The 23,176-nt window shown below is 47.6% G+C and overlaps 1 protein-coding gene across 4 annotated transcripts in view; it reads right to left on the bottom strand.

The window, feature by feature from the left end:
* Positions 1-19,017, bottom strand: part of DIS3L2 (DIS3 like 3'-5' exoribonuclease 2) — a 193,891-nt gene extending 174,874 nt beyond the window's left edge. The window contains exons 1-2 of one of the 4 annotated variants that reach the window (XM_054204600.1): positions 18,898-19,017; positions 15,615-16,334 (exon numbers count right to left, since the gene is read on the bottom strand). In XM_054204600.1, the coding sequence (XP_054060575.1) occupies positions 15,615-16,314 (700 nt within the window). In that variant the 5' untranslated portion in view covers positions 16,315-16,334; positions 18,898-19,017. Of the gene's footprint in view, positions 1-237; positions 459-15,614; positions 16,335-17,553; positions 18,593-18,651; positions 18,768-18,897 lie in introns of those variants that run through there. The other 3 variants (XM_054204602.1, XM_054204599.1, XM_054204603.1) reach the window with 3 other exon arrangements.
* Positions 19,018-23,176: the final 4,159 nt, after the last annotated feature.

The following is a 23,176-nucleotide window of genomic DNA, read 5'->3' as shown; positions in this document are numbered from 1 at the left end:
ACCTCCACCCCATTAAGCACCCAAGTAGAGAGAAAATATAACTTCCCTACAACTTAAGTAGTTCAGGAATAAAGGAGAAAAAAAAAAATCTCAACAACCCACCCTGGAGTAATTAACTTTTGAGCTACCAGAGGCAGCATGGCACACAACGACACCCCAAAGAAATACCAAGGCTCCAAACGTCCAGCCTGCTCAGAATAGGCCACGATCATACGAAAATATTCTGCAAAGACTCACCCCTTCCTTCCCTGCCATCACCTCAGCCCCTTCCCTACAGCCAGGAGAGCAAGCAGCAGCTTCCAAAGTGTATGCCAACGCTGTTCCACGGATCAGCACATTGGAATGCAACCCAGCGCCGTGCAGCTGCCCTCTTGGCCCTCCACCTGGATACTGAACATGTCATCACAGCTTTGCCTTCCAGCCCCTCCTGGCTACGCTCCCTGGGTCCAAGCTTGTACCTGCAAGTCAGAAAACGTGCAATGCCAACTTATGTGCTATGGGGCTGTCCAAGTTACAAGGCAAATTTTTTTACATATGGTATCCTTCACAAATGAAATTGCAGATTGCTTCATAAAATTAAACTGAAGCAGTGAGGAAAAAAAAAAATGTTTGAAAAGCTGTACTTAAGCAGAGATATTTAAAAATATAGTACAGAAGAGAAAACTGCTACTTTATTGAGTTACAGACAAAAAGTAACTTCCATATATAACAGGCAAATCAGCAGGAGGAGGGAGGGATCCCCCTAATCCAGGAGAGGAGAGACCAAGACAGGCAGAGGGACAACTCAAGGTGCCGGCTGAGACCATCCCAGGAGGAGTTTAAATGCCACAGCAGTGTCTCCAAACGGGATGCTGAAAGGCAGAGGGGGCTTCTGTGTTCAGCAACAATAAGGATAAGGGCAACGTAGTTTGGCCGCTTCCTCCACGATGAAGCTTTTCATACCCTGCACATGCTTTCAGGGAGGAGACTGTCCACGGGAGGCTGCAGCTGTAACGCAGCAAGAGCGCAGACGCAAATTTAGGTTTCAACCGATGTGAGCGAGGCACTACTACCTGTACGGACCACAGGATGTGACAGAACTAAAGTTAACTGAGCTGCAAACGCCTAATGAACTGATTTGCAAACGCCCCAAGAGTCAAGAGATTAAGTTCATAAAACAGACACCGAAACTAAAAGTATGGACTAGAGAGATGTGAGCAGAACAGCTTTTGAGTCGGCAACGTGGTTTGCGCTGGAGAGGTTCTTCAGAGACGTTTTGGTGAAGGAATCTGACTTGAACTGCAACAGGCAGGATCTTAAGAACACTAGTAAAAAAGCAAGGCGCTAGGCTGATCACCCAGAAAGGTCACGCAATCTGCTTCCTTGGAGGTTCTCAAAAATAGGTGAGACAGACGTCTGCCAGAATTGGCCTAAGAAGAGTAGTTTTTTCCTTGAGGTAGTGAACAGATTACACGAGCTCGTAAGGTACTCTAAAGCCCTCGTTTCTATGACAGCAAGTCACAGAAAATACTACTATGAATTAAAAAACTTGGGATAAAAAGGAGGCTAAACCTTAACGTGTAATTAAGAAGTAGCTGAAAAAAAAAGAGAGCAGAAAATTAAAATGCAGGGGGGAAAAAAGAGGAAGAAAAAAAAAAGAGTTGGGAAGTGAACTGAGTGCCAGAATTAACCACCGCAGAGCGGAGCTGCCCCAGCACGCACCATGGCCATCAGTTCAGAAAGTTTGGGGCCACTGCTGCCAAAAATAATGCAGAGCAACAGCAAAGGGTGGGGAAGCACCTTTCTGTGCCCAAAGATAGGGGCTTTGGCGTGCTCTCCGGTGGGATTTTTCATTCGCTCAGACTCGGACACAAACTCAAAGAAAAAATGTACACAAACGAACAAGCTCTACTTCGACATATCTGGCTCGCAAGCCAGTTTACGCACAGCCACTTTGGATAAGTGTTTGACCCCATTGGCCACGATGTTTATATGGCTAAACAAAACCACTCCTGTTACAAAGCCACAGATAACTGTCACAATTAGCATTCAACTGGAACACATTGAATTCTTCATGACTGTAATTTCTTGTATTTCTCCTTTTAAAAGAGAGCAAGCTAACCACAGATTGCCATCTGTTTCAACTAGATTCAATATTTGCTTCTGTAATGCACCTGTCCCCTAAAACTGGAAATTAGAAATAACTTCACACGATGGGCTTTCCTGCCATCCCTGCTGCCCAGCATTAATATTCTGAGGGATAAACAGACATCATTCCACAAAGCAAACTGTAACTCGACTACTCTACAGATAGCATAGGATACATTGAGACTATCCTTTCTGATATAACTGTTATCACTAACTTAGGCAAACTATTCCAGCACCAACTGTGTCAGAAGTCTGACTTTTTCTGTGGCGTTACAGTCGTGTGATTTGTAAGATATAACAAGATCTTTTAAGGCAAGATGCTGCACAAAGTAATAATACATTCTAGGCATTAAAATAATCAATTACTAAATAAATTAATACGTAAATGAATGAAATAAAAAATCTAAAATAACTTCAGGAGAAGGGAAACTAAAGTGCAGTGACTGGGCGCTGAGGGTGGTGGACACCTGCCAGCAGTAGGGTTGAAGGAACCACAATGCACCGAACACATCTGCATGTGCCGAACCACTCAAGCTTGACCGCAGAGCAACTCTAATGGAAGACACAGATGTCTTCACAACACACAGCAAACGCAACAGGTTCAGGTATGTTTCTGTGGCTGCACAGATAATGTAGAGCCACTCTCCGTGGATGCAGCCACCACTTGCCTGGGATTTCTGGACATTTTGCCATTTCCAATGGGAAATAATGCAGGAGTAACAATTTGAGGAAAGGCGGGTGGCTGTTCATTGCCTGAAGTCCTCTGGAGGGAGAGAGGTTGAAATAACCCCAATACCTGTATCAGGTGAGGAGGCTGCCTACAAAGGTGACCTAAATAGGACCAGGTATTCTACACGCGGAGCAGGGAACCACCTCAAACTAGCCAAGGAGAAGCACCTGTGGGAAGTAGAAACACACAACCAGGAAAAGGAGCGGAAGGGACGGAGCGTGGGGCTGGCTCCAACCCAAGAGCCCATTCCGGCCATCCTGCGGGCCAGCAGCGGCTGGTTGAGCTCCGCTGGAAGGACAGCACTGGAGGTCAGTCTAGAATCCAAACCATCACACTTCATCTCCATCACAACAAAACAACATCACGCAATGTCACATTTTGGTCTTTAAACCTAAGTACCTATTAATCTTCTCTTATTTTGGAGAAAAAATGCATGCAGGCAGCTTCCCAGAATAATTGATCTGGCTTACAGTAAGAGAGGAGGCTTGATGTTTTAAATCAGCTTATTTTGACATAATTTATACAAAACCACTCTATAGTTTAGGTTGTGAAAAGTACTGCATTTAATTAAATTTACATCTATTAGTCAGTTGATCAACTAGATGGCCAAATAAATCAACTGAAATGTTCAACTAAACATGAAGTTCACAGGGCCAGAAAGTCTTTAATTTTGTATTAAAATTTGCATATTACTTTACACAAGAAAGAACCAAGACCCTCAATTTTATTTACCAAAAGTATTTCGAACTGCCCTCTAGCACCTGACAAGCTATTTGATCACTACCAGAACAGATGGAAAGTATTCCTCACTGAATTTTCATCAGCACATCCATGACTCCTTAGGTATCTCCCATCCAGGACCCAGCAAGAACTAGTTTTACTTGAGAGATCTAAGCAAATTCCAAGATATGGACACCTTGATATAGCTTCCCCCTTTCCTGTCAAAGGCCATCTACCTTGTCCCTAGGCATTTTTACCTCTAATTAAACTTCCAGCTTTGTTACCATCGACACTAGTTATATTTAACCCATCTCCCTGGGGTGGGCAGGACTGTGAGAGCATCACAGCAATTGTGCTGGTAACACCTCTACAGGTTTAGGACTCTCACCCCACTGACAGCTATCTCAACATGCAATGGTTCCTTTCACGTTTAAAAAATAAGGAATTATGTTGAAAGCATTGGACGGAACAATATTGTTACAAACTTTTATAACACAAAATACTTCCATCTACTACTTACCTTTATCAGTCTATGACTGGGCACCAACACCTCCGCTAATTCTGCTATTGCCAAGAGGATTTTCCATTGCTTTCCAGCATTAGATCATGATCTAGATATGCAAAGGAATCTTTCAAATACCCCCGCCTTAGAGTTTGCATTAAGTGTGAGAAGAAACAGAAGCATATCCCCAGAACTGATAACACGCAATAGAACAATTTGGTATCAGTTAATGAGACACTCTCAACACATGGTTACTAAATATTTGTCCGTATTTCTACAATGTTTCATTTCATTGCTGACACATCTCAATGACTTAAACCAATTTTCTTCAACCCTTCTGAGAGGTTCCCTGACATTTAATCCTTCAAGACAACCCAGCTATGCACTTAGGAAAACACTGTAAGGATACACCCATGAGCTAGAAGGCATGGCAGCTACCAAACAAAGGGTTACCCAACATTGCCCTACCTCCAAGAGCAGGAATTAACCGACCAAAGGCAATGAGAGCTACTCTTGATGCCAACCTCTGCTTAGTCCTACACTCCCATTTTTAAGTCAGGCTAGGCTAAGCATGGCAAGAAAGCTAAATAAAGTATGTTCCTGTCATCCTTACTAGAGACTCAAGGAATTAGAGTCCAACCATGTGGCAACCCAAGGTGTCACCTCACAGATCTACAAGTTCAAGATGGCCTTTGGCTCCTGGCAGAGCTGGCAAAGCAAATTTCAGAAACCATCAGATTTGGTCTTTTAGCAAAAGAATACTCTCCACGACCTGCCAAGAAGTCTCACCTGCAGCTTTATGAGCCACTATGGATGCTGCTGTGGAAAAAGGCATAGTAATAGTCTCAATACAAGAGTTCAGCTGATGGAAACTCCGCCTTGGTTTGCAAAGACATTCAGGATCCCCCAAAATCCCAAATCCTACATAGCCCCTGAACAACCCAACCCAGGTACTTCCGTGACTCTAACCCTGAGAGCTTGGACGAGCTGGGGGGGACACAGTTTCTGGCTGGTAACTCCAGGTAGGCACAGACTTTGTGTCAATACTGTTATGCCAGGCAACTATTCATTTCATTCTCCAAAGTCAAATAAACCCTACAAGCGAAAGCATGCTTTGCCAGCACAAACTGCACTAACATCAGGGAGGTTTTGTGAGGATCCCCATGTCTTTCCCTTTCATATGCTTAAACAGGCAATTTAAAAGCTATTTGATATTTTCTGCTGCTCAAATAAATTCCTCTCAAATTTTAAAAGCCAAAATACATTTGTTTGTTTGGTTGGTTTTAATTTCTAATGCACCAGTGACAGCCAGTATATGTCATATTATATAAGTAACTAACTCAAAAACTCCAACCACTTCAATGACTACTACAATATCCAGGATCAAATTACCACACACAGGCAAAAAAAAACAGGCAAAACCAACAAACACCATTGAAGTGATCTCAAATGTGAGTTATGTCAACAAAAAAGACTGGTCATAGACAGGCTAAAAGCAACTAGCTATTTATGTTTTGCAAAATATTTTGCGGATTTAAGAGATTAAATGTCCCACTCATGGTAACAGCCAAGTACTTTTTTTTGTTCTTTTTTCTTTTAAAAGGAAATACACAAAGACAGCTGTTGGTATAGCTGCTTAGGGAAAGAGTTCTGTACCAGGAAGAAAAAAGACACTCCTTGGAAGACATCTCAAGTAAAACTCTGTGCTAGAGCCCCAACAACACAAACAGGACCAAAATCCATCCACCACACTCCCCGTGAGCCCAGCTCCGCTCCAGCCTGTGCTAGGAACAGCCATGCTTCAACACCGCTCTCCACATGAATTAAATGAGTTCAGAGTTCTCCAACAGCCCTGGAACAGAACCACCTCCACACATTCTACAGTATCTTGAAGGAAACCGGTTAAATAAAGTAGATGGCTCAAGATTAAAGACAAAGCAATAGAGAGAAATGAGGATGTCACCGGAAAGAATTCATTAGAGATGTAGGAGTGGAAAGGCAAGAGTTTTGAGATACACTATCAGTTCAGTGAGGTTTCGTTGCAGCAAAGAGACTTTCAGGAGATAAACCTGGTAGGCAGTAATTTCAGATGCTCAATCTAGGGTCTAAGAGAAAGCCTGAGAGCACATTCTCCTTATCACAAAAAAAAAAAAAAAAAAAAATGAGATTCTCCTTCTCTGAAGAAATGTAAACTCAAAGAATCCTAAACTGGAGGTTCTGCAGCACACTCCTGTGCTCAGTCCAAGCCTGACCACAGAGCTAAAGAGAGATCCTACAATGTTGCTGTGAGTCGTCCTCAAAAATTGTTTGAAATTATCTTAATGATTGAAAAGTAGGGCAAACTTCCGGAAAAGGAAATATATGGCGGAAGTGGAAAAGAATGGTGATATGACAGCACTGTAGGGATTTAGCCAGATGGCAGATTGCATAATTAAGCTTAAAGTTAATTAAACAGTCATTCAAAGAAGAGAAACAATGCAGACCTACAATTACATGCATGGGCTCAGCCAAAATGTAAATTCTATGCAAATGTCCCAAACCAAGTGCATGATGTATTGAAATCCAGCTGCCGGGACTAGCTTCCATGCCCACCAGTCTCCATTAATTGACCCATTACGCAGGGCCACCAGGGCCCAGCCACGATGTAAATCTGAGCTGTAACTTTCCACCATCAAGACAAATCAAAATAAAATGACAAGACCGCACTTAAAGTGAAGGTCTGTCCACACAGCTCTTAAATGTGATTTCAGGAGTGATTCAAAGCAACTGGTTCCTCTAGCAGCAGCCCAACTGGCTACCAGCAGCCCCGCACAATGTGACGCAGCTCCTCCACCTGTGCCAGCCAGCAGCTTGCCTACCAGCACAACTGTCTGTGTTCATGAACCAGTAGACGGTTCGGCTGTGAGCCATCTGTGCACCCAGGAACAAATCTGGAGTGCTCCCTCACCCTACCTCTTTGGAAAAGGTGACTCTCCGAACATTTTTGGCCAAAAGTCTGCCAAAATCTGCATGGAAGAGATGAACATCCAAGAAAAAAAAAAAAAGCAAAAAGGGAATCCTTGCCACACGGGGGAAAAGCTGGCCCCCAGCTGATGACTCCCGGATGGGGAAATACAGGCTGTCATGGTCCATGAGTGAGTCCATAGGGCCATGAGCTGCTTTTGAAGGTGACCATGCCACTGGCTGTAAAAGATTCAGACATTCAGCATTCTTACGACGTGCCATGGAGGAAGAAACATTCCTATTTAGGGATATAGGTAGCAAAAAAGTGAAGTGGCATGTCCATGGATGCCCAGGAAAGTCAGGAGCAGGGACAGCTGCTCACTTCAAGACCCATGGAAATGAGCTGGGAAGCACGCACATGGTGGGAAGCGCAAGCTGCCACCGCTCTTTTGCTTTAAGCTGCAGATACTTATTTAAAACTCTTGTGCTGCACGCCCCTGGATTTCAATATGAAAATGTTCTTGCTGACTTTGGCTTTCTAAAAGGGCCTATGCTTTGAAAAACTGAAATGAAGAAAAATGCACAATGGATTCTTTCTGCTGCGGAAAACAATGCTGTGGAAACCGCTCCCGACCACCAAGATCATGTGCCCACGACACCAAAAACACTTCCATGCATCCTGATGCTTGCAGGATTTTGACTTCAGTAACTCAGATGGTAATTGCAGTTTTATTCAATTCCTCAGCAGGGTTTGTGTTGTAGGAATACTACATGAGCGCAAGAGCCAAAGATACCATTCCAGGCTCTGAACTAAGAGTTGGTGACGAAACTCATTTAGTAGCAATAGACTAAAAGTTTATCAAAATAGTTACTGTGCCCCAGCTGCGTGCAGCAGCACAGCAGCGTTGTCAGGGAGGGGATACAGCTCTTCTGGTTTTCAGGACTCTCTGTGAACCTGCTCCACCCTGCTCGTGACCTCCTAACTACCTACTCCGCCTGATGACTGCACTCCTCCAGGCTTCCACTCCTGCCTCGGGATGTGGGTCAGGGCTGCTTCCACTGCCCCCTCAGCCTTGCATCCTCCCAAAGCATCTTCCACGATACCTTGTGCTCCTTGTTTTATCCACCAACCATGCCGTGGAAAAGGCTTCTTCAAAACGTCAAGAAAAACACTTTAAAAACATAGCACTGCGGAAGTTCTCTCTTTGATTTTTCTGGGCTTCAGTAGTCTGAGGGAAGCAAGTTGCTCGAAGAACAGAGGAAGTCAAGAGGCTTTGAAAGGCAAAATACCTGATGGGAGGTGCTAGAAGACATTAACAGCTTTAGAAATGAAAGAACTGCTTTCAGATTCATACATAGCCCGAGGTTACCAAATGTGCTGCAGAATAAGACAGGTCGCTGAAGAACTGTTCCCCATGCTGCCCATTCAGTGTAGTAGGTACATAATTCACAGCCCTTAGTACTATGGGGGAAAAATGCCTAAAACCATACAAACTGAACAAAAATGCATTATCGCTGCAGGCTCATATCTGTAGAGAGCCTGAAATACTCTCCAAGGCATGACCTGCCCCATACATCTGTGGGCTGCAGCTGCTAGTGCTGACATTTTCCTTTAGCACGCTGGAAATTCTTATTTTTGTCACAGAAGACATTATTTTATGCAAGAGATCCCAACATTTTGTTTCCCATCCTGCCCCAGCCAAGTTTCAACTCTCCGTAGCTCGGATTTCCCCACAAGAGGGAGTTAGGGATATGCATCCCACAGCATTTCATGGAGCTAGTTAGTAGGGTGCTTGATGTGGGAGGGCAAGAGATGGACACCAGCGCACAGGACAGGAGAGGTGGAAGCAGAGGCTGGAGAGAAAGGCAGTGGTGAAAGCCCTGTAGCAGCCATGGCCTGGAGAGGAATCACAATTAGCCACCAGAGCCAGCTGCAAAGCATCTGTCCTACCTACCTGGGTACCCACGGCGAAGGAGGCACTTCAGGGATTATCTGAACAACAAACCAGAACGGATTGGGATGTGCGGGCTTGCTGACGTCATGGGTAGCAGAGGAAAGAGGGCTTTTGCAAATCAATTCCTGTTTGAACTACAGCATATTTTGGGGGTAAAATTTGTTACCAGGGCTTTTAAATGTGCCAGTGACAGCCCACATACCACAAGCCTTGGTAAAACTGTTCCAACGGTCATTTACCCTCACTGCTAAATTGTGCTGTATTTCAAGCCTGGATTTGTTTAGCCTCAAATGCGTTATATCATAATCTGCTCAGCTGAGTAGCCTATTATTGAACATCTGTTCCCCATGTAGGCAATTTACTGAAAGCTCCCTTCCCCCAAGCATCTCTTTGATAAGTAAAGCAGGGTTCCTCAAATCATTCACTCATGATCCCAGCATTTTAATCTTCCTTGTGGCCGTCCTCTGAGTATTCATCAATTCATCACCATCCACCCCAAACAGAGGGCATCACCACAGGATACAATACTCCAGAAGCTGCTGCTGCTGCCGTGCCAAAGGCACACGCGGTCCATATTCCATCTTCCAATTCCCATGCTCATACATTACCCTTTTGGCCACATTTCACAGGAGGGGGATGTTCAGCTGATTAATCCATCAAAAGCTCAAAACTTTTTTCCAAGCTGTTGCTTCCCACACTGGGTTCCTCCCACTGCTACCAGGGCTCTATGCTGGCCCGATAAATGGATTTTGTTTTGCCTGCTCCCAGTCCACCAAGTGATTCAGACGGCTGCCAGTAACTGCCCCCATTATTCAATACTCCCTGCGGTCTCCAAGTCATCCAAAAAAACTTTCAATCCTACTTGTATGTTTTCTTCCTGATGATTGACAAAAGTATTAAAGACCACAGGGTCAGAACATGAGACTGCAGGAACCAGACACACCTGTTGGTAACAATTCTCAATTGATTGCTGCATTTAATTCATCTAAACAGCTTTTAAACCATTACATACATGCTGTGATTTTATTATGCTAATACACTTGCATCCATACTCACACTTTTATCATCAAACTCCTGATCTCATAAGAAACTGACACTGAGGGAGCTCAACAGGACCTTTGTTGCATAATTTGATGACAAGTCACAATAACGAAAAGATTTAAAACTAATTAAAAAATTAATTCGGTTCTTTCTGGGACCAGCCTCACACTGACAAGCATAGTTACCTGAGCTAGATAATGGGAGCCTAACTTCAGAGATTGGAACTAAAGAGAAGAAAAAACATAGTTTTGGGGGTTTGGTTTTGTTTTTTTTTTTTTTTAAATAGGTTAACAGCAACAAGCGTTGCCACTGATGAACATTTTCATATGAGCACTAGCAGGTGAAGGAAGCTACTTCACAGAGATTAAAGCTTTGCTGCCAAATGCAAGGGCTCCCGCTGCAGAACTTAGTCCCAGTGCACCACGGTGTGCTGAGGGCTCTGGTAAAGGGCACGGAAGACAGTTATTAGATCACATACAAAAACCACAGTCCCTGCAAGGGCAGGATCTCATCTCCCCAAGAGAGGATACATCAGATGTTAACTCACATACTATAGCTGATGTTAGCCAAAAACATTAGTTGCACAAGATTCCGGAATGCAACATTTTTTTCTATCAAAAGCAAGAGAGAAATTTATGTTTGCGATGACGTTGCTAAACCATTAGAGAAAGGAGCATTCTATTTTTCATGTGCTTCTCAGATAGGGCCATACAGTAAATCCAGTTTTGCCTCCTCTCCCATATCTTATTACTATGATTAACGTCATCTAAGGAACATTACATTGGACCTGGCAAGATTAGCTACATTTTAAAGATTTCCACAGCAACCAACATTCTCCATTTATTGAGCTGATTCTGTGGCCTTTACTAGATCGCTGGCTCACATTTACTGGTGCCAGATAGGGAGATAACAGCATTCTTAAGTAAGTACTGAATTTCACCACACAAGAACGGGAAGGCTCACCACTGAAAAGTAGCATTATCTTAAAATTGTCTTACAAGAAGGGAAAAGCAGAAGCTGTGGTTCTTCCTCCAAAGTTCCCCCAGAGAAACAAAGGCAAATACAAAATTTACTGCAGTGTACAATGGAAAGACAAAACCTCTAAGATTTTGCCATCTTGTTAAGACTGGTATTTCTTCACCAGCTGTACCCATTAAACACGCAGGAGAGCCATTCCAGGACATTTCCTTTACCTATCCCAAACCTTTTAAATGTCAGGGTTGCAGCCACAAACACAACATCACCATCCAACAGCAACAATTGTTTTTAGAGCTATGATGCTAAACACCAGCCTGCTTGCCAGCGACACTCCTCCGCGGAAGCTGCCCAAGTTGGTTAAGTATCACAGGCTGGGCATAAAAATGCCAAGTGTCAGACCGACGATAAATCAGAAAGGACCGTGGAAATCTTACACTGTTTCAGATGGGGCATGTTGTTATCCGGGAATTGTCTGTTTCTACTCAGGGGGCATGCTGACCCTGACAGATGGGCAAGATATCTCCATCACACCGTAAACCCGTGAAGCTTTTAGTGAGGAGCCTCAGGAGGCTACCTAGTGAAGCCGGTGGTCCTGTTCTTCCCAAGGAGGACATCTGCAGATACAGACTGAGACTGGATATCCAGCCCTGCAAAATCTGAACCTATTCCATAGCAACCAGCCTTCATGAGCAACCTGTTCCACCCAAGCTTTCAGCATCAATAAAGCCAGCTCACCCCCAGGTACTCTGTCTCCCAAGGATCCTCTGAAATCAAGTGAGGACAGCAGATGGTGTTCCCAAAGACGATGCTGCACCCCACGTTTGGAGGACAGTTCTCTTCTGCAGATGTTTGGTTTTTAGGCTTTTCAGCAGACTCACGAGTGTGCCATCAAACAACAACATTCCCTCAAAAACGGGCTGAGAAGCGCACATACTCAAAAAGCATGCAAAACCATGCTGTCCTGAATAGAACATGCAGCTTGGTCAAAACTACTTACTGATAAAGCAAGACATCACAGATATTTAAGATGAAGTTCCGCTTAGCAGCCATGCAAATCTCAACTACTAGCATGTGACAGACAGATGCCACAGAAAGAGTCAGTACTTCTGTCCTCAAGGAAAAGGGGGTTTTAAGCCCTTTTATGACAGAAACATCAGTCAGTCTGAAAAGAGGTTTTGATGACTAACTCTGGATTGAAGTGGGAAAACCGTTAGAGCCTTTGATCAAAACTAGAATACAACCCAGAGGACTTCATAAAAGACTTTCTGTTAAGGAAGTTTAACGAAATTTTAGCACCCAAAGAACCTAGAGGACTGGAGATTTAGGGAAAAATACCAGCAGAGAAATTGTATTAGACAAAAAACTATAAGCATAACAATTTAAAATGGCATTTTTGGATTATTTTCTGTCTTATTGGGGTTTGTTTGAGAAGAAACTCCAGAACAGGAGGCTTTATGGCAATTCTCCTCACAGAGGTTAGAGCTGCACAGAAAGGAGCAACAATCTGTGGAATGCATCTATATACAGCTTCATCTTCCCAAATCCAAGAGTGCTGATACCTCAGAGTGACTCCAACATGCAGTTTCATGACTATGTCACATATTTCAGACAAGGGACAACGGAGTTTTGTTCACACTCAGCTTTCTCAACTGCAAAGTTTCCAATACTTAGCAAAAGCAGTTACTACATGGAACACCAGAAGAGACTGCTGTGGTCAGTCTCCTAACTATCTGCTATGACATTACTTCTGTCTCACAAGCCTTGTCTTAGGGCCTTACAGTACAGAATGGCAAAGGCAATCCTCAGCGCATCTCACAGACGCCAACACAGCAGCCAGCTCCAGGGCTCAGGGATGCTTGCTCAGGGCTCCACAAACCACGCTGCTTTCCCCCAAGGCCGCAGGAACTGCTGCTGTCTGGAAGGATGTTAGGAAGGACCAGCCCCTCGCTGCCCACAGCCTGCCTCAGGGCACTCAAAGGGTGTTCTCTCTGTGTTTGCCGTCAGTTTTGATACTCTCAGTTTTAGGGTCATTCCAAACCTGACCATGGCTAAGCCTGAGCTGAAGAGCTGTTAAGAAGAGGACAATGAAACAAAGAGATATAAAGAGAGATGCTTGGCTTTGAGATTAGCTCAAAGAGCCTTTTGGAAAGCATACAACTGCCTGAACAGAGTTAATTTGTGAGGAAATGTCACTACTGAAAAGATGATATGCCTCACCACTATGACAGAAGCAATTCTTGCCATCGCAGTTTCACAAGCCTTGATTTAAACTGATCAAACCAGGCACCTGCCTTTGCAAAGTAATACGACTTATATCAGCATCAAGAGAGAAAGACAAGCTTTGAAGTGAGAAAATATTAATCTGGGACTGTGATGTGCGAGTTCTTATACCTAAGCGCTTGCATACTGTAAAACCTTCATTTCACTTAAACAAGAGTGCTAAAATATACTCAAACCGAACTGCAGAAAAGACATTTCTCAGAATCAAGTCACATATATTTTTTTTCCTATTTCTTTCTTCCCCAAGAAACTGTTTTCACGTCGCTGCACGTGTTCTGGAGAGTAACCAGCCTCAGCTACCCAGGAGGGTGGCTGAGGAGGCACGCAGGGGGAAGAAGAGGAAGGGTGTCACTGTTAAGCAAATAATTTTCCAGTAATCTTCCCCACAGTGTGAGTTTTCCACCTGGGAGGTCAAACATGAGGGTCAACATTTTCTGCTCTAGGTCTTTACACTAAACAAACAACTACTTTTCAAAGGGTTTGTGCAACCCCACTCCCAACTAGAGCAGGAGAGAACTGCGGGTGCTTGCTTTTGAAAGACAGAGTATTTTTATTTTAGACTAAAATCCATGCAGGCACCTATCATTTTCATGGCTTAGGAACTGTAAGCCTTCTAGACTCTCCATCTCTGTTAGCTGCTCTTCCCTACTCTCCAAAATCTGAAGGGTAAAAGGTAGAAAAGTCTATTATAACAGGCTAGCATAACAAATAGTGTTACAATGAAGCACAGAAAAAAAAAAACCTCCCAAAAATCAGGCTCATCAACAAATTTTAGCATAATCTGCTTGTGTTAAATCTCTAACTATGACCTGTCTTGCAAGAATTCATGAAGTTTACCAACCTTAGCACATAAACTACTGTCACAGCCTCAAAAATACCACAAACCCTGTAAAAAAATATTACTTGCTACTCTTGAATTATAGGGCATAGTTTTGTAAGATTTAGTTAAACATTTACTTGATTTCCAACCCAAGAGTTGTGACGGGTCTCAGGCCCATCTTACCCATCTGAGAAATTGATCTTTTCTTCTTGTTACAGAGAATTTAATGCAGTGACATTTATGAGTTCCTCCAGTAGTAGCTCGTAAGATCAGGATATCCAAGTATTTCACCATGAACACCATTCAGAGGAAGCTTTAACCCATTACACTGAGAGATCAGATTTAAACTGCCTGGCTTTGGTTGCTTGTTGATGCTGTGTTGTGGGTGTTGGGTTTTTTTTTTTTTTTTAATAAAGTGTCCTGATTTCAGCTGGGACAGTTACATTTTTATTTTTTTTTCTAGTGGCTGCTGTGTTTCAGATTTGGTATGAAAGGGAGGTCTATAATGCATACTGTTTGAGTTGTTGCCGAGTGATGTTTATATTTTTCAAGGACTTTTTTCAGCTTCCCACAGAAGCTGAGAAGGAGCATAGACAGAACAATGGAATATTCCATACCATAGATGTCACGCTCAGTACAGAAATGGGTTTAGCCAGGGGGAGGGGGCTACTTGTGATCACTGGTCAGGACAGTGCCAATTCACCAATTCACTGTGTTGTAAGAGTGACTTGTGTCTTTTACCATTATTATTACTATTATTCCTATTCTGTTATTGTTCTATTAAACTGCCCTCATCTCAACCCACAAGGATTTTTCCCTTTCCTTTCCCCCCGCTCTTCTCCCTGTCCTGGGGGAAGCAGGAGAACTGCATGAGTGGCTGCGTAGTCGTAGCTGCCAGATGGAGTTAAACCACAACATAAAGAATGTTATTTATTTCCGTAAGTGAGCTTTTTGCCTTGAACATCACATTTAAGAGACACATTCACTTTACTACTGCAAGATGTGTTCTGTTACTAACAGCAAAATTTACTGAAGTCAACACTGTATCACGAATTAGATATTATACAGGCATCTTAGCCCTTGAGTATTAGATGGACTTGGACCCTCTGCAAAGGCAAACCATCACTCCAGGTCCAAAGCAGCAATGCAGAGAAAAGCATGACTCTGCCCCGCGTCAGCTCAGATCCAGCAGTTTTATTAATTTGGACTCTACACCACAGAAATTAGGCTCTCCCACTCTTGAGCCGATCTTGGAAGCAGCACAGCCACATTCGCAGAGCCTAGGCCAGGGGATTAGGTCCTGCCAGCACCAAGCTGACTCCACATGAAGCCATTTACACATGCTGGATGGCTTACTTGTAAAACAGGACAAAGCCACCCACAGGTAACTCAGAGCTGACTAACTTGGACAGAGTAGAACTTGCCTATGTTAACTCACTCATGACTAAAACATCACACTCAATTCCACAGCAGTCCATTGTGGCAAATGGACCAAACAGTTCATTAGCATGAACTCACCTTGGACTTGTCCTGGAGACAAGTGACTGTATTTCCTGGCATTTATTGCCAGCACATCCTCACTAAACTGCTCAGTCAACGAGTGTCCAGCTGCTGTATCTGGGCTGGCAGGACACCTGCCTCGTTTCTTATGTTTCTTCCTCCACATCTCCTCCTCATCCTTTTCATCAGAACCAGAAGACTTCTGCAGAGCTGCTCGGTGTCTCAGGCTGTTCGATACTCTCCCACACAGGGCATCACTCATATTTAATAAGTCAGCTGCAGCTCCACGCTGATGTACATAGTAGTCTTCCTCCACCTCCAAGTCTCCTTCTGGGCTAAAGATGGCATGTTTTTTATGAGGACATCTGTTCAGAGCGGTTTGGGGTTTATCGTTTTCAAATCCTCCAGGCATGGGCTGTTCCAGGTGAGATGTTCTGACCGGTGAATAGCTGTGCACGTTCAACCCATTCCTGGCTGGATTATCCTTCCCCAAGCCTCTCCTCAAGGGCGGATCCAGATCTGAGCCGGGGTCATTGGAGGTGCTCTCTTCTAGCTGCATCTTCTGCGCAATATGATTCAAGTAGGACCGGAATCGGCCACTGTGGTGCTTTTGCACAAGCCTCGCATAAGCGTTCTTCTGGGGAGCAGCGGGCTTGCTCAAACCCTCTTTGGCACCTTGGGCAGAAGTAGTACTTCTCGCATGCCCCGGCTGATCCATAGTGCAGTAAAAGGCCCAGACTTCAGAGAGTTACAAATAGACACAGGGGAAAAAAAGGGTTATTTTCTTGAAACAAAGCGTCAAATAATTGGTTATGTTAAAAGACACAAAAACTGACTAAATGAGAACGTATTGACCTTTACAGAAATTCTGGGTTGATAAGTCACTGCACTGGGGGGGAGGGGTTTCATGATGTACTCAACATCTGCCCTGCACCACATACCCCCTAGGATATGTGACCTAGGAGTGACCACAGCCCGTAAGCCACACTTGCCCATACGCCACATGAAACGGGGATTTTTGTCCTGCTGGCACCCCAAATGTAAGGGATTCCTTTAATCTGCTCTTCCTGCCTTTGAAAAAGCCAGGTAAATCAAGGCAGTAACTGACAGACTGTATCAGATGCATCAATTTAGCCATTATCAGGAGCGAAATCTTGTCATGTTCAACCTTGAATCTTCAAAAATAACTGCATCCTTACTGAAGCACTTCAACATTGCGGTAAGAAGCATACACTGCCTGTTACCTCCCCCACCAGTGACTGACACTTCTAGATGATACAGGACATTTCCTTCAAATACAAAGACTAACCATTTCAGCTTGTCTTTCTAGCCATAAACTCACTCCCAGTGCGGCTGACATACAATAATTTCCCCGGCACAACCAACTATCTTGCAAAAGATGCCACTCCATCCAGCACCAGTCCTGTAGATGGTATTATGCCTCCACCTTTGCATCACAACTCTGGAACTTAAGTAGGTCAAGCATCTTTCAATCCTGTTTCAGCTGCTCTAGCTTTTAAGTTTTTGGAGCAAAACAATCTAGTAAATTGTTCTCAGCTACTCTTAAGGTAAATTACAGGTATGGACAGAACATAGCAATGGTTTTGGCTGTATCCAACATCAAAGAGGAAAATAAAAATATATTCATAATGGAGCCCAGTGCAACTGCTGTCTTCTAAGGGTTTTCATAAAAATGCCTCTTTTTGCCTTCAAGACGTGATTGAAATTGAACAGCTGAACATCACCCCAGCTGGTACATTGAGAACTTCAGGGCTCACTCACAGCTCTTCTATGCCAGAACCAGACTCTAAGCTAAAATAAAGGACACTGTCCATTAAACCTCTCTCTCTTTACTTTTCTAAGAGTATTAGCAGGACTGAATACAGAGCTCATCAGAAAAGAAATTTGTATTCCCTTCCCGACTCCGACCATCCTTGGAATTTTTCTTCGCCCTTACCCAGCCCTCTTCTGCCTTTTGTTGCTGTTGCACAGAGGATAAGCACCCAGGCAGTCTCCCCCATGCACACACTGCCTGGGAACAGGGCACCACCCGACAGGGACCAAGGACTGCAGCGCCGACTCCTCCTCAGAGTGCCTGTTCTGGCCCTTTCAGAGAAGCAATGCGTGTTGCAGTGAGATTTACTTAAGTAATTGAGCACGGATGTGAATAGGCTTCACAATACAAAGCAAAAATTAAAAGTCCCTGAATAAATAGGAAAAATTCTTTGTGCGGTTTGTGATTCTTATTCCTAAGATTTTCCATTGGCGCTGGCCAATAGCTAAACTTTTCTAATAGACTGACCTGCTACAGCGCTATTACAAAACCCTCACGTGGGTAGGTCTACAGCAAACTTTCTTTTAACGTCACCTTCTCCTGGTTGCCAATTCAACAGAAGTAGATAACATTTATAAAAGCCAGCGAGACTAATCTCCAAACACTGGTTCTGGAATACAGGAGTTAGTTTGCCATCTTTATTTACAAGCAAAGAATAAACACTCGCACCTCACCTCCGCTGTAATTTCTGCAACTTTAATCACGTTAGCAGTTAGCAACTGGAGCACCAACAAAAATGGGCTTATGAGCCCCCACGCATTACAATTTCATTATTAGTTTTCCATGAGCAACCAGGAACTGACAGCTCCCTGACAGCCAGGAAGCAGAAGGAACGCAGAGGTGGGTACGGGGTACACCCCACTGGCCCACTCCTGAATGGGACAGGCATGCAGACGGGTGAAAGGCCGGGAAGGAAGGAAGCGTGCGCTGGGGGAAGGTGCTGGCTTAGCCGGGCCCAGGATGAAAACTGCCCCTGTTCACCCGGCTGTTTTAGAAGAGCTACATGGGCCTTCACCACCCGCCTGGCACCACGCTGGACATGGCACTCTGGGGGTCCCCAAGCGCCCGGGCCAGCACACAGCGGGGAAGGCACCCGCTCCAGCGCCCAGGGCGCGGCCGGGACCAGAGCCGCAGGGCCTCCCCCGCACCCAGGGCACCGGGGCGGCCCCTCGCCCGCTGCCTCCCCTGCCCGGATCGCCCCCGACCCCCTCGGGAACGCACCCCGGGCTACCACCGCCTTTCCGCGGGGCCTGAAGCAGGAGCTGACGGGCCGGACGAGCCCCTCGCGCCGGGACGAGCCAGCAAACCGCCGGGCCCGACCCCCCGTGCGGTGCTGCCACGGGGCTGACAGGGCCTGAGTGCCACCGGGACCAGCCGGGGAGCCGCTCCCTCCCCCCCGGAGTCGTCGTCCCCACCCCCGGTGACGGGCCCGCGGAGGAGGCACTACACCCAACCCCCGCCACTCACCGGCCCAGCCGCTCCCCCCGCCGCGCCGCCCCGCTCCGCGCCGTTTAAATGTCCCAGCGCCCCCACCGTCCGCTTCCGGGTCAGGGGAGACCTACGGGCCGCGGCAGGGCCCAGAAGGCCTCAGGCGCGAAGCGCTGGCTTCTCACTTCTCCCCGATGGGCCGGGGCAGGACGCCCAGGCGGTCTCGAGTGACATGGGGCGGACCGCCATCCCCTGGGCCCCTTTGTGCAGCGCTGGGCCTGGGGAGGGACCTCGGGAAGGGCCCTGTGATGGAGGGCGGGCGGGCAGGGTGACCCGGGAGTGGACGGGGTGGCCCAGCCCCGCTCTCTGGAGGGGTCCCCGCAGGCACGGCCCGTCGGTCTCCGCAGGCTGCCAGAAGGGCAGCCTCCAGATGGCTGAGGCTGGGCCTGGGCCCCCGCCTCCGTCAGTCATGGCGGTGGGAGGCCACCCAGGCTGGGGCTGCTGCTGCGGGAGGCTGAGCCGGGGCATCTAAGGGGGTCCCCGTGGTGCTGCGGGGAGGTGGGAAACAGGAGGTGCTGTCACCACAGCGGGGACACAACCCAGGCTGTCCCCCGCCTGCAGGGTTTGCGGACAACCCCGCCTCCTTCCAGCCAGGGCCAGCTGAGGTTTCTGTGACAGTTTGGTCCAGTTGCCTGCCTGCACTCCTGCTTCAGCAAGAGTTTCCGGCGAGATAGGTGGGGGGAAAAAAAAAAAAAAGCATAGTTTAGCTGATTTAATATTGTAAAGAGGTGAGACTACTATTGTCCCAGTGGAAACTCCCAGAGCTTTGCAGGTACCTTACCTATACCTCCCAAAGCCACGCAGGGAAGCCTCCTTCAAGACCTGCATGGCCTCACCTCACTGCAGAGGCGAGCAGGCTCCTGGCTCCTGTTCCCGAGCAATGCAGGTTCGGCACCCGGAAACCTGCCGATCCTCCAGCCCACCCACGCCACAGCCCCCCAGATAATGACCAACTCATGGTGCTGAGCAACGGTGGCCTGATCTCCACCAGGATAAGTCAGAGCCTTCGTGTCAGAGGGTAACATTAAAGCATGAGACCATAGTCAGGAGCTGGGACTTTGACTCCCTGCTCTCTCTGTGGCTGCAGACCTCCCCCGGGGCTTTATTGCAGGGTCAGATCCAGGGTCTGGCTGGCTGGGAGTAGGTGGTTTGGTCACCCTGGTGTTATCTGCAAACTCAGGCTGGGTTTGCCAAAGAACTTCAGCCAGAAGAAAAACCGGAGAGCAATAAACTGGCCTCATGGCACCCCCAGTCACCACCATTTGGTCTGTCTGTCAGGAGCAGCCCCTCAGGGGGTGGAGAAAGGGTCTGAAGGGATTTGAGGTGGTGTGTCCAAGTGGGGCTCTGGTGAGGGAAGGCTCTGTTGAGTCTTCAGTTCATCAGAAACATGGGGCTGTGCTGCCCCTTCACTTAGGGTGGGGAAGACCTCTGCCCCATGGTGCTTCTTCCTTATTCTGCCTCCTGCAGGTCAGTGTCCACAGCACCTGGCATTGGTCACCTCTAAAGACCATAAGGCTGCAACTTCTTAGTGTGTAGCATCACCTGTGGCTGCCAGCCCCCCCTAAACACAAGCTGGCCCCAAGGCTGTGCTCCCAGCCAGTGCTGCTGAGCCTCCACAAAGCCATGGCGAGCCCTCTGAGACTGAGCTGATGAAGGTGAAGTGCCCCATGGCCACCGTGGCACTCAAAGACCGCTCCAACTCTGGCCCTTGGGTTGGTTGAGGGACCTGCCCTGAGAAACCAGCAGGCTTTTGCTGTGGGACCAAGGGCAGCAAGCACAGACCTGCCTGCGCAGGGACAGTCACATCTCCCTGTGGGCTGGGGTGCCACTGGCAAAGGCAGTGTCTCATTCACGTGAGCCACATGGAGCCACCAGGCTCTGCCTGTGATCTGCCGGCACTGCTGCCAGCTCATCAGCTGTCCCCACTCTGGCAGCTCTGGCCACCTCAAGGAGGGGAGCGAGTACTCAGCTCTGCCCCAGCATGGCTGGGAGGCAGAGCCCCGATAGCAAGGAAGCGAGCAGCTCCATGCGACCAGAGCCACCAGTCCCACAGCAGCTGGTTCCGCCCAGCCACAAAGACAGAGGGTGGACACTGTTTCCACTGGAGCTGGCCCCAGGGTGAGCATGGCCGCCTGGGATCACCCTTTCACTGGACAGGTGAAAGGGTGCTCCTCCTGCTCCCCCAGCTGCTGCTAAAGTGAGGTGGTTGGCATCTCCTCTGCTAAGACACAGTGGCGGCACATCCCCAGCTGTGCTCACCCACACATTCCCAGGAGGTCACCCGCCTGGAAGCACGGGAGATGGGGCAGGGGGAACCTGGGACCCCCCAGCCCTGCTGTCCCCCCTCCCTGTGCCAGCCAGGTGGGTGCAGCAGCTCCTCTCCGTGACGCTGAGTCACACACATCATGTCTCTGCTCTTCTTCACCCCTGTGGGGATGAAGCCGAGCTTGGAGCTTGGCCGGGCTCCCTCCTGCACCAGGTGGTGCCACCAGCTGCAGCAGCTTCAGCGTGCTCTGTTCCTTCCACAGGAGACAAATTGATGGGGGGAGGAAGGGGAAGGATTCGGTGTTTGTTAGTGCCGCTGCCGGCGTCAGGGCCTGCAGTTTCGCAGTGATATCATGTGTGGCGAGAGAGATGTGTCTCCACGGCTGGACGCCTCCTTCGTTCTCACCTCCTGCCTCCAGCTGGGCCCTTGCTGCACAAGGGACTGTGAGCCCCAGCAGATCAGCAGAGCGTTTCTCAGCCCTCTTCTGGAAGCAACCGGGATCTGGAGATCTAGTCTGGTCCATGGGGCAGAGCCTGCGTTTCTGCCCACTTTTGCTCTGCCTCATCACTTGCCCAGACAAACAAGAGATACAGCAAATACGTGTTGCCCTCCTGGTGCCCCGTGGGCACACAGCAGATCCCTGTGTGGCTGGGACCAGCTGTGTGCCCATCCTTCGCACCCTTTGAAAGAGGCCATGTGCAAACATAGCACCAAGCTGGTGCCTCATGCAGGATCTCACCAAATGCAATCCCTCCCAGGGAAGGGCTGGACTGCTTCAGTCTCACCTTTGGCTCCATCTTCCATCTATACCATCCTCATGGCTCTTGAGCAGAAAGGAGCAGTCACTTCACTGCTGCTTCCACGACCCTCCATGGCGACTCATGGGCTTTCTAAAAAGGGAGCAGGTCCATGGGCAGAATTTTCCCCTGCGCTCTCGTTTCCTGGGGTCCTGTAGCAGCAAGCCCAGCTTAGTGTCCTGGCTTGCTTTTCCACAGCGCAGGATTATCTCACCATCTTCCCCCCTGGCAGTAACTGGTAGCTGCTCCCCGACGTTGGAGGCTGGAACGTGTTGCGGCACCTCGGCCGAGGCAAGAGCACCGCATGGCTCCTTGGCTGGGAGCACCTCGCTTACGAAGGCTTTGGCTCCTCTGCTTGCGGTTTCAGTGAGGAGTAAGGGCCCGCCCGGCGCTCATTTACATCAGTGTTAATCAGGAGTGACTGGCCAAAGGGCTGGAGCCGCCCCGAAATGACTCAACAAGGGGAACCCTGGATGGGAGCAGAGCGGTTCCTCTGATGCCTCTCTTCACTTCCCACAGCCCACCCGGCATGAACTGACACTGCACGTGGAGACCTCGCCCCTGCCAACCCAAATGTCACCTCTCATTGATACCGAGTATTGCAGGTTGCAGGCCATGGCGGGGGGATGGAGGGCAGCGGGGAGCTCTGTCTCTGCTTCCCTGCTGTTGTCCAGAGGACAGACCCACATGGCACGAGGCTATGCTCAAAGGCAGAACGGGGCCGTGGGTTTGCTCTGGAGCTTCTGAGCACCCTTGGAAATGTCTCGATTGCAGCAGCAGCACCCAGAGTTAGGCCAGAGTCCCACTCGCTTTGACATTGCTCAGGCACTGGGAGCCGTCTGGGCACTTGACCTGAGGGCACAAGCCGTACTCGGGGTGGGGGGGAAGGAGGGGAGGGAGACAGATTTATTACCATAAATAATCTAAAAAACATTTCTCTCCGCCATAGATACTCATCTGCTAACTGTGTCACAACACATGCGGTCTTGCCCCACCTGCCCTTCAGCTTCTACAGCCTTCTCCTGAGCCCTCCATACTTCTGGTTGGGAAACACACCACCCAAGATCAGGACTGATGGGTTCCCATCTCCTTCAGATGTGACAACGCCTAGAGGAACGCCTGCAGCTCGCCCCAGGCAGGGGCGAAGGTCTGATTTGGCTGTGTTTGTCCAGCAAAGGAAAGAGAGAACCAGAGT

This window comes from Rissa tridactyla, chromosome 6, assembly GCF_028500815.1.
Source record: "Rissa tridactyla isolate bRisTri1 chromosome 6, bRisTri1.patW.cur.20221130, whole genome shotgun sequence".
Lineage (NCBI taxonomy): Eukaryota > Metazoa > Chordata > Aves > Charadriiformes > Laridae > Rissa > Rissa tridactyla.
The sequence above is the reverse complement of the archived record's forward strand: the minus strand, read 5'-3'. Positions and strand labels throughout refer to the sequence as shown.